Source organism: Carica papaya, chromosome 3 (assembly GCF_054855325.1).
Source record: "Carica papaya isolate Zhongbai chromosome 3, ASM5485532v1, whole genome shotgun sequence".
NCBI lineage: Eukaryota > Viridiplantae > Streptophyta > Magnoliopsida > Brassicales > Caricaceae > Carica > Carica papaya.
The window spans coordinates 9,822,567-9,834,810 of record NC_142311.1 but is presented as its reverse complement, the minus strand read 5'-3'; the positions used below and the strand labels follow the sequence as shown (position 1 = coordinate 9,834,810).

At 34.2% G+C, this 12,244-nt stretch overlaps 1 protein-coding gene and 1 long non-coding RNA gene across 2 annotated transcripts; both read left to right on the top strand.

Moving 5' to 3' along the window:
- Window positions 1–3,221: 3,221 nt before the first annotated feature.
- Window positions 3,222–11,819, top strand: RTL1 (RNAse II-like 1; the record flags this gene model as incomplete). The annotated part of the gene is made up of 4 exons (XM_022038019.2): window positions 3,222–3,656; window positions 9,580–10,086; window positions 10,494–10,637; window positions 11,472–11,819. Coding segments are annotated over 4 exons (1,356 nt in total), but the record flags the coding sequence as incomplete, so codon positions are not given.
- On the top strand, window positions 5,389–8,563 carry LOC110811502 (uncharacterized). Its single transcript, XR_015817726.1, has 2 exons — window positions 5,389–7,963; window positions 8,065–8,563. It is a non-coding gene; the product is annotated as an uncharacterized LOC110811502 (long non-coding RNA).
- Window positions 11,820–12,244: the final 425 nt, after the last annotated feature.

The following is a 12,244-nucleotide window of genomic DNA, read 5'->3' as shown; positions in this document are numbered from 1 at the left end:
TTAGTTCATATGTGAAAATTTTAATTATATTTCACTCTTTCTTTATGTAATGTTTATTGTTTTAATACCACGAATACACAATCTTGTTGTCATCTTAAATTTCATAAATCTAATGAATAAGTTTTTTCCTATTTATTTTCAAATAAAAGAAAACTTGATATTTATAATCTTATTTTGCATCCAACCTATTATTGATCATTATAATGTTCTTGATACTTCTTTTTTGTACACGGGTTTCATTATTTGTTCACCAACAACATAGTTTGTTTATTTTCTTTTATGAAGCCTAACTAAGAAGTCCGAAAAATTATTTAATATTCTTCTTATGTTTTTAAAATATTCTATATTTATCTTTTACAATCATCTCATATATAGTAATTTTAGTTGTATTTCACTCTTTCTTTTTGTAATATTCATTTGTTTCATGTAATAGATACATAATACTATTATCATCGGGGATTCCATAAATAATACTATTGTCATAATGGATTTTATAAATCTAATTACAAGATTTTCTCTTGTTTACTTTCAAACAAACGAATTGGTATTTGTAATTTTATTTTGCATTCAATTCATTCTTGATCATTATAGTACTCTTGATACTTTTCCTTAATACAGAAGTTCCATTTTTGCTTATCAACAACATGACTTGTTTATTCTCTTTCGTGAATCCTAATTAAAATGTTTAAATAATTATTTAGTTTCATTCTCACATTTTCAACACGTTTTATATTTATATTTTAGAATTGCCTCATTTATAGTAATTTTTTAGTTATATTTTGCTCTTTTATTATGTAACGTTCATTGTTTTTATGCAACAGATATACAATACCATTATTATCTTGAACTCTATAAATCCAATTATAAGATTTTCTCATGTTTGCATTCAAATGAAAGGATTTTATATTTTTAATCCTATTTTACATGCAATTCATTCTTGACCATTATAATGCTCATGATATTTTTTCTTTATGCAGGAGTTCCATTATTTTATCAACAATATAATTTTTTTGTTCTCTTTCATAAAACTTAATTAAGAGATCTGAACAATTAATTTCATTCTAATATTTTCAAAATATTCTATTATCATCTTGAATTCCATAAATCTAATTACAAGGTTTTCTCCTATTTGCATTCAAATGAAAGGAGTTTATATTTCTAAGCTTATTTTGTATGTGATTCATTCTTGACCCTTATAATGCTCATGATATTTCTCCTTTATATAGAAGTTCTATTATTTACTTATCAACAACATAATTTATTTGTTTTCTTTTATGAAGACTAATTAAGAGGTTTGAACAATTATTTAGTTTCATTCTCACGTTTTCAAAATGTTCTATATCTATCTTTTTAAAATCACATCATATACAATAATTTTAGTTATATTTCGCTATTTCTTTATGTAATGTTCATTGTTTTCATGCAACAGATATACAATATTATTATTATCTTGAATTGTATAAATTCAATTACAAAGTTTTATCTTATTCGCTGTTAAACAAAAGAACTTGATATTTCTAATCCTATTTTGCATTCAATTCATTTTTTATCATTATAATGCTCTTGATACTCCTCCTTCATACAAGAGGTTCGAATGATTATTTAATTTCTTCTCATATTTTCAAAATTTTTTATATTTATTTTTTAAAATCACTTTATATATAATAATTTTAGTTATATTTTGTTCTTTCCGTACGTAAAGTTTATTTGTTTTTTCGAGCAATGGATACATAATAATATACTTCTCATATTTCTATTAATAGTGTATTAAAAATTTATGAACTGCAACGGATCTAAGTTGGTATAAATTGTATTATCATTTATTCTTTATTATTTCTAAGATGAATTTGGGGCATGAAAGATGCAGAACCTTTGGTAAATCTATGCAGATTTTCTTTGACCCTTCTGCTGACTAAGCTAAATAGTTGATGCTTTGATACCTAGAAAAAGAAAAGAAAAATGTTTTAGTATTTTTCTTTCTTTTTCTCCTCGTCAATTAAAAATGTTATCATAATTAATCTTAAAATAAATTATAAATTGTAAAATAAAAAACTGCATTTAGTTTAATTTAATAGTAATGCATTTGTATTATCATTTGTTAATACTGAAATCACCTAATTCGAACTAGATACAGAATTTAATTTAATGGTTCTAATGATGGTTATGTATGTTTCATGACCATCCTGCAATTTGTGTTTCTATATATATATATATATGTGTGTGTGTGTATTTTACTGTTAAAAGTATATAATATATCTTATATTTAATATTTTTTGATATTCTTGAAATTTATTTAAATTAATTAAACATAATTTATGTAATTTATTATAATGTAAAAATACATTTCTATATTTTACAAATAATTTTTAAATCATACATTAACATCTTATAGGTGTTCATTTATTAATTCATAGATTTACTTGCAAGGTTTTCTCATGTTTGTTTTTAAATGAAAAAAATTGATATTTTTAATCTTACTTTGTAGTACATTCATTCTTTTATCATTATAATACTATTGATATTTCTTCTTATAAAAGAGCTCAACTATTTGTTCATCAACAACATAACTTGGTTGTTTCTACTTTATAATGTCTAATTAAGATATTAGAACAATTATTTAATTTTTTTATCAGATTCTTAAAATATTTTATGTATATTTTAAAACTCTTCGTATAATAATTTTAGTAATATTTTATTCTTTTATATATATATATATTTATTGTTCTCGTGCATAATTTAGTTATTAACTTATCAAGTCCTAAATTTTTTAATTCTAAAAAATTAATATAATTATTTTGTGCATGGGTACAGAATCATGTTGTATCATATTTTCACTAATAATTTATTAAAAATTTGACTCGACCAGTGTTGTTTGCTCGTCCACAACATTACTCTTATCAAGTTCAAAATCTTTCAGCTCTAAAAAAATGAAATAATTATTTTGTGCAACGAGTAACATTTTTATTACTAGTTTATTAATAATTTGACTTACCCAATGTTATATGTACTGTCTACTTGTCAACAACATTTTTTTTTTTTTGGTTCTCTTTTATGAAGTTTAATTAAAAAGTCCGAATAATTATTTAATTTTTTTTTTCACATTTCCAGAATGTTCTAATATTTATGTAGTTTCCATAAAATATAATTAAGAGGTCACAGTAATTATTTAGTTTACTTACCAGGTTTCTAAAATACTCGTATAGTAATTTTAGTGATACTCTGCGCTTATTATTAGCCAGCAAGTAGAAGAGCTTGACATTACAGTCGGGCGCTCGAAAGTCGACAGAGAGGACAATGCCATCAGCGAGTCGGCTACGACCGAGTCAAATCAAACCGAGCCGCCGGCGAGCCTCGACGAGGTGGAGGAGATTCTGAACTACAGATTCAGGAACAAGAGGTTATTGGAGGAAGCATTTACCCCCGGCTCGTACCCGAAACGCGACCGTTTCGTACAGGCGATTAGGGTGTACGTCGGCGACTCGGTACTCAACCTAATCGTCACGCGAGAACAGTACTCAGATTACCCGGATTTGTCACCTGGAGCGTTGACCCGACTCCGTGCAGCCAACGTGGATACGGAGAAGCTCGCACGTGTGGCGATCAAGCACGAATTACATCGATTTCTTCGCCATAAGAAGCCGCTCCTTGGGGAACAAGTAAGCGGTTATGTCTGATTCTGAATTTTCTTTTAATGGCGTAATAATATTAACGGATAGGTTGAAAACTTCGATGTTTCTTGTTTGATACGTTGTCGTATTATCATTTAAGAAAATAGTTTTATATAATGGTTGTTGATGGTCGGAAGGTTTTTGATTTAATTAATTTGGGATGGGTAGTTGTGTAAATTAAATTTGGTTTGGCGTAACATTTGTATCTTTTTGGGGTTTGGCGACAAAGTGCTTTTGTTAGGTTTTTAGATTATGTCAACGTCAACAACGAAAATACTTTGTCCTACTCTGTCATAGGAAGCTTATAAACGCGAACCATGCGCCCACACTTTCCTGCTTTACAAAAGGTGGCCCGCATCAGATGGCAGAGAGTTTTGGAAGACTCTCGGATGGCACTTGGCTGGGGAACAACTACTACTTTAATAAGGTATATCAGTAAATTTCCTTCGAAAAATAAGAAAAGAAATTTAGTATTACGCAGTGAGGTTATTTCGGTGTTCTCGTTGAAACACGCGGGCGTACTCCTTGCTTCTGGGGACATTGATCCTAAGCTCGAGTACGGTCCGTGCGCCGTTTTTCTTTTCTACCATGACGAATCAATTTATTTAATGTAGGCATCGCTCTTTCTTTTGTCCTTCTCCCCTATTTTTGCCCTATCATCACTAGTGATTGATTACTCCCGACCCGAAGCACCCCTTTTCCATTCGTAGAGAAATCCAATCGTCAAAATTAATAACAAGGCCATCATGGACCTAAATCCAAACGGATCAATCTTGTTGGGAGGTACTGCCCAAGGAAAGAAGAAGGTTACTTCCGGATAAGGGATAATAAATAAAATTGAAACAAGATAAAATCGTATATCGAAACGACTTCTGGCATCACCGGAAGGATCGAAACCGCATTCGTAGGCCGACAATTTTTCTGGATAGGTCGAACTATTGGAAGATAATGGAAAAGGAAGACCGTGTAGGATCAAAGAAACTAGCGGACCCTATCTAAAATACATGGTGCACTTCTCCCTGCGAGGTTGTCGTTGCGGCGGCCTTACTATCCGCCAACTTGGCTTTGCAGTCCTTTATGAAGTGGCCAGTCTTGCCACAACGGTAGCAGCCCTGTCTCTTGGACTTTTTCTGAATCTGATCCTTCTTTTCAGATGACTCTCCATTCTGCGAACTCTTTTCTTGCCTTTTCGAGTTGGGGCTAGACTGACTCTTTCCTCGACCAGCAAAGAACGTCTCCTCTTCTTGCTTGATCTGCAACCCAGCCACTTGCTTCACCAGCTACTCTTGGTTTAGCTTTAGCAGTTGAGGCGTGAACAAGAAGACCAGGTTCTCGGCATCTCAGAATCAGAAGGAAGGTTTCATTCCAGTTTGATTTCCATGCCTGCAAGAAAGATAGAAGATCGGGAATGCCGAATCTTTAGAATATCTGTGTGTGATTCAAAGCAAAGTGCTTGAACTGCACTTTTTCCTTCAATTCAATGGGGTTAGACCGAATCCATCATGAAGTTCTACCCGTTTGGTCAGGTACTTCATTATTAGTGTGCTGAACAGATATCCCAAAAATGAGCTAAAAGCCATAGCAAGAGATATAGCGTTGGCTTCCGACTTAGTGAGCTCATAAACTGGCAAATGAATTAGGTTGAAGCGATTCCAGCTTTGCCTCCCTCTCCCCCTTCCCTTCGGGGATTCTATGTGCTTGAAGCGATTCCAGCTTTGCCTTTTCAAATTTCCTGCGAAACTTGACCGACTTCGTTTGGCCTTTCACTTCCATGCTCTTCCCCTCGCTCAGTCTTATCCAATGGGGAATTTCATAGAATTCCAATTCTTTTGATGCCAGAAGGGAGAATTCAATTCCATTTCGAAATGCTTTTCGTAAGGCAAGGAAATAACTGAAGCCGGTCTTTTCTTTAAGCAAGGAAGCTAGATAGAGGACGAGTGTTACTAAGGCAGTGGCTTTAATTGACTATGTCTTCCGTGTCCTTCTTTTCCTTTTAGCTCAGAGAGGGGCCCCTTAGTGAGCGGGGCTTTTTATTTTTATTTTTTTAAAAAAAAGAGGGGGAGAGGGAGTTTCGAGAACAAAGCCCCCGGATTTTAAAGTTCAGTCCTACCCTATATTGGAGTATGTTTTCCCTATCTAAGCGGCTATATCAACATAGCCAACTAGAAAACTCATCCGCTTGTAAATTCTTGGTGTAATACTCACTTGTAAATTCTTGGTGTCAGAATTTTTCACTGATCAGGTGTGATCAGTTTCATCCGTATAAGAATTAGGAATTCCTCTTCCAACTCGTCCCTGAATGGGCGTTATGGAAAAGAACAAAAAGAAAACAAAAGGAGGAATTTGTCCAATAGTAACAAATGGTGCCTCCGCAGGTTGACATCCGATCCAACCTAGTAGTAAGCAATCCGCCAAAAGCAACCAAAATATTCCTTGGTGAATCGGGCGAAAACTTGAACTACGCACATACATACTTTTAAAAAAAGGTAAAGCCAAAAGACATATAAACTGGTGCTATTGCGGCAGTAGATTTCCAATTCGAGAGGGCTTTCGGGCTTGGGGTAAGCCGAAGATTCAACTTACCTGTTTTGGAAAAAGGACGCGTGCAAAGGGTTGATTATTCGTTACCAGGGGAGGTGGTGGGCCCCCTAAGGATGTATCGCCCAGCTATACTCAACTCGACGTGGCTCCGTACGATATCCAAAGCCTATAGGGAGCCTCTGATTGCTTTTGGACGACTTCTTGTTATTAGCGCTCCGATAGAATGAAGATGTGGGCGCTAATCACAACGTTAACTCAAATAAGGACATCCCCTCTTTCCCATTCCTTCTCAGGCTTAGGAATGGACGGGATGAGAAGAGAAGCATACCGGACTTCCTGAGAAAGAGCTTTCCTGCACGCGGGAACCTTCCTTCTGTCTTGCAGCCTCGATGCTCAGTTCTATTCTCCCACTCTTGCAAGGCTAGCCGGGATAGAGGTCTGTTTTCGGGTTTGGTTTGCCTAGATAGGAAGTGCGCTTGCAGTGCTTCTAATAACGATTTTGAAGTGCAATATCTTGGGGTATGATTGCTTCTTTCTTCGGCTTAATAGGGCTTGTGGTTCGTTATCAGTACCTGTTTTAGAGCGATATAACCTCGTTGCCCGCCTCTCAAGGTGGTGCCTTTCACTCTGCTCTGTCAACACTTTATCGCTATGCCGGAAGGTAGGATTTCAGGTCTTTTCCCAAGCTATGAATCTTCATCAATTTGCAAAACTTATTGCCTTACCTACTGGAGGAAGAAAAAAAAAACTTAGCTGGTTTTTTTGTCGAAAATCGGAAGAACCTGAGAATATTCAAGGACTCGTTACCCGGCTGGGTAAAAGCAACAGCACAGAGGCTCTGCAGCAACAGGAGCCACAAAGATGATTATAGAAAGATACCAGGATTATACTCAAACAATAGCAGCGGTACTCTCCGAAGTCAGCCCTAAAAAGAAAGGTGCTACACTAATTGTAGTAAGCAGAACGGGGCCTCGGCCCCAGATGGTTTAAAGAGAGCGGAAGTCGTGCTCCACACCCGTGAAGCACTTCCTCCCCTTTAAGCTAGTTTCACTTCTAGAATTATCTAATAATACTTCCTACTTCGAGTTAATGAGTTAACGAGTTTTTGATAGAAAAACGAGGCTTCCATAGGGATACTGGTGGTGGACAGAGAGGAAGGCAGCCCTCCGTAGTAAAATTCCTAAAGTACTCGCTGCAGTTCCTGAGAAAGAAGTCGTCTTGGTATTGGATCCGCTCTTCTGTTAGCATGAACATGAATTATCTTCTATTTGTCTTCTTTCTTTTCCGTACGCTAGGGCCGCTCGCACGCTTTAAGGGCGGTTGAAGGTATTGCACTAAGAAAGACTACTGCCGTTGCTAAAGGTAAGATTTGAAAGCGGCTCAAACAATTTCTTTCAAAATAAGAGCAAGCAAGATAAGGCTTTTCAACTGTATCGCGCGGGGGCGCTCAAGCGCCCTATCTTACAAAGAAAAAGAAAGGGGCTCGAAAGCTGCGAAGAAAGTCGAGCTGCTCTAATCGAGCAGTGAAATCGGTCTGGTGAGGTATTGGAAGTGTTCAGCGAATATAGAGAAAGAGACTAAACAAACCGCGCTATACTGGCAGAGCTTCAGCAAAAGGAGGTAGGTAGCTTTCGCTAATGAGAGATGGGTTTGGGGATTAGGTCTCCTAATTCATGGAATTGCTGTGAGAGTAGTGTGGCAGGGAGCACACTTGACAGGAGATAGACACAGGCGGTAGAGAGAAAAAGAAAGAGGCAAGCCTCTAATAAAAAATATAAAAAGAAGGGGCAGACCTTCCATTTCCAGGTACAATCCTCCGCCTAAAGGCCTTTTTTTTTTTTTTTTTTTTTTCCAGGAATCTGTCAATCGGAGGAGCACAACCAAGTTTAAAACCTCAAAGCCCCGCAAGGGATGTGAAGCCTTTCTCAATGTCTTCCACTCGCCCAGTGGATCTAGGAGGCAGGGGGAATCCGTTAATTGAATCCAATCCCATCCAGCATAGGCGGGTAGAGTTCACTCATCCGGTAGCGAGGGGAAGATGAACAATGAAGCTATAGCTGCTCACCTTTCCGCTATCTGCCTTTAACTGATTAGGGGGCTTAACAGCCCACCAACCAATCTTTCTATTTATTTTTCATTCTTGATCTTTGGTGCCAGTGGAGCAAAGGAAGCGGGGGACGAACTCCTCTATCTACCCTAGAAATGGATTAGATCTATTGAATGAGATCCTGGAGAAATGATTGAAGTTTTTCTATTTTGAATCGTCTTAGGTTGTCTTTCTATTACTTTTGCTGGATTATTCGTAACTGCATATTTACAATACAAACGTGGTGATCAGTTGGATCTTTGATTAATTTCTCTCTCTCTTTTTTTTTTTTTTACGGATCTCCTCCTTTCTTTAATTTCATCCGGGGGAGGTCGGCTGGTTCTCCAAGATAGACTTGCGCAGTGGTTACCACCAAATTCGTAATGAAAAACCGCCTTTTAAGACCCAAGATGGATTGTATTTTGTTAGTCATGCCCTTTGGATTGTCCAATGCCCGAGGGTTATGACCCAACCCATGTCTTGCACCCTTTGATGACATCCTTTTCATTTTCATTTATTATTTGGTTCTACCTTTATGAGGGTTACCGCCAAACTTCTCTTTTATGAAGTTTAATTAAAAAGTCCGAACAATTATTTAATTTTTTTTTTTTTCACATTTCCAGAATGTTCTAATATTTATATAGTTTCCATAAAATATAATTAAGAGGTCACAATAATTATTTAGTTTTTTTACCAGGTTTCTAAAATATTCATATAGTAATTTTAGTGATACTCTGCGTTTATATATATTTATCAAGTTCTAAATTTTTCAGTTCTAAAAAACTGATATACTTATTTTGTGCAATGAGTACACTATAATATCGTGTCATATTTTCGTTAATAATTTATTAAAAATTTAACTTGACCAATATAGAATCTAGTCTGCTCGTCAACAACATTACATTTTCCGGAAAAAGAAATTCTCTGCAAGATTTTTCTAAAACCTGAAAATTAATTGAAATCTCAATCACATCGTTTACTACATTAATGTTATAGGTAGAAGATTGGCATATAAATAATGTCTGCTAAATTATTTATTTAATTTGTAATTAATAAGGATCTTCAAATCTCATTATTTGGTTTTTTTTTTTTATCATTAAAACCTGTATATACTTCTTACTCACGATTCATGTGACACCAAAACCTTAAATACGAAAAAGACAAACCAATATATATGCATTTATGTATATATATAATATATATACATGCTCTTCCTCGTGGACTCTCTCTCCTCTTTGTTATTGACAATTTTCTCTCCGAACCTTCTTTTTCCATGTAAATCAGAAGTTTTCCCGGATCATTATGATCGCCATAGATGATCAGCACGAAGAAGCACCAAGCCAATCGGAACAACAAGAAGCACTTATTATTAGCCAGCAAGTAGAAGAGCTTGACATTACTGTCGGCCGCTCGAAAGTCGACAGAGAGGACAATTCCATCAGCGAGTCGGCTACGACCAAGTCAAATCAAACTGAGCCGCCGGCGAGCCTCGACGAGGTGGAGGAGATTCTGAACTACAGATTCAGGAACAAGAGGTTATTGGAGGAAGCATTTACTCACTGCTCGTACCCGAACGCGACCGTCTCGTACAAGCGATTGGGGTACGTCGGCGACTCAGTACTCAACCTAATCGTCACACGAGAACAGTACTCAGATTACCCGGATTTGTCACCTGGAGCATTGACCCGACTCCGTGCAGCCAACGTGGATACGGAGAAGCTCGCACGTGTGGCGATCAAGCACGAATTACATCGATTTCTTCGCCATAAGAAGCCGCTCCTTGGGGAACAAGTAAGCGGTTATGTCTTCTTGACTCTGAATTTTCTTTTAATGGCGTAATAATATTAACGGATAGGTTGAAAACTTCGATGTTTCTTGTTTGATACGTTGTCGTATTATCATTTAAGAAAATAGTTTTATATAATGGTTGTTGATGGTTGGAAGGTTTTTGATTTAATTAATTTGGGATGGGTAGTTGTGTAAATTAAATTTGTTTTGGCGTAACCTTTGTATCTTTTAGGGTTTGGCGACAAGTGCTTTTGTTAGGTTTTTAGATTATGTCAATGTCAACAACGAAGATACTTTGTACTATCTCGCGTGTGTGTGTGGGGTGTGTGTATATATTATGAAATGCATTACGTACATACATATATATAGATATATATGTACAGTAAATATTGCATGAAATTTTTGAACAGATAGAAGAGTTCAAGAAAGCAATAGAGGAATATCCATTGCACTCAAATGGTCTGGTTGTGGTGCCAAAAGTTCTAGCTGATATTGTTGAATCCACCATTGGAGCTGTTTTCGTTGACTGCAACAGCATCGATATCGTTTGGAAGGTATAACTCTCTTGCTTATATTAATTTAAAAAAAAAGAAGATGAATTTCCTACCCTTTTACCAAAATTGAATTTGAAATCACTATGATCGTGAAATTTACCAGTAGTTAATGTTTTAAGGTTTTATTAAAACTTTTTTTGGGAAGAAATTAATGAGAACGTGATAATCAAAATTAAAGGAGAAGTAAAAGATGATCAAAATTTATTTCTAAATATATTTATGTCGTGAGATCAATATCTTAAATGTTTAGAACACCCTTAAAGGAAAAGTAAAAGATAATCAAAATTTATTTTGCATAATTAACGCATATAAGTCAAGATTAAGATCTTATTTCCCTTATATATAATATTTTCACTAGTTTTCTTTACCTACCATTTATTAGTAAAATTTCATATTAAATTACATAACATAGTTTTTTCTCCAAATATTCATGCGTATTAAATGTGATATGAATGTAAATATAATAATCGTTATATCATTTTCTATGTAAGAAATTATGAGTTCAGATCATAAAATACTTTTATGTGTGTCTTAATTGAAAAGCATATATTATTATTAATGTATATATATAATTTATTTAATGAATGTATATATCTTCAACTTAAAAATAAAATCTTATATGAATTTCGATGTTAACTAAAACTACATTTAATTGTATTAATTGTGTATTAAATTGGTTGCTTTTGTTGTGATGCTAATTATGATCACTTACAATTTCCATGAACAATTTATATGATGTAGTACATTATATATATATATATATATATATTAGTATGACATATAATATAATTCATTTTGTTGGAAATTACATATATATATATATATATTGGGTAGGTTTTCGAAGATATATTAAAACCGAGAATAAGTCCGGAAACCCTAAAAAAGCACCCAGTTACAGAACTATATGAAGAGTGCCAGAAGCGAAATCTAAAACTTCGGTTTGTAGACCAATGGAAAGAGAGTATGGCGTTTGATGTATTCATCGATGATCAACTGGTTGGCAAAGGGATTTATGGCCTCAAGAAGGAAATTGCACTAAATAGGGCTGCTAAAGATGCTTTGGTCAACATTCTGAAATTTTTTGTAGCTTCCCAAACGTCATAAGCTTTTTATCTCTTATTTCTTCTTGTATAATTTTTTTAAAAGATCATAAGTTCAAATTACATAATACTTCCGTTTGTATTTTCGTTTTAAGATATTATGATTATTTTATGTGTATTACACGAATTTACTAAAAAAAAAAGTTTTTAATTTATAAATCCATCAATGTATCTTCATGTATACTCCTTCCACTTAAGAAAAAGAGTATGATAGGTACCTCATCAATAATGACTATATTGTTATATCTCTCTCCTATAATAATGGGTTATAAGTATATATATATATATATATATATTATAAATTTTTATGAGAAATTTTTTTGTAAGAACAAATACAGTAATGATCATAAAGTATCATAAGAACTTCTCTCTCAGACACACACTCTCTTTTTTTTTTTTTTTTTTAATTTTTTAAAAATTTTTTTCTTATTTTTGGGTTGACAAATTTTTTTTTTTAATTTTTTCTTAAAAAAAATAAGATGAACTATATTTACTTAAAATTAAACA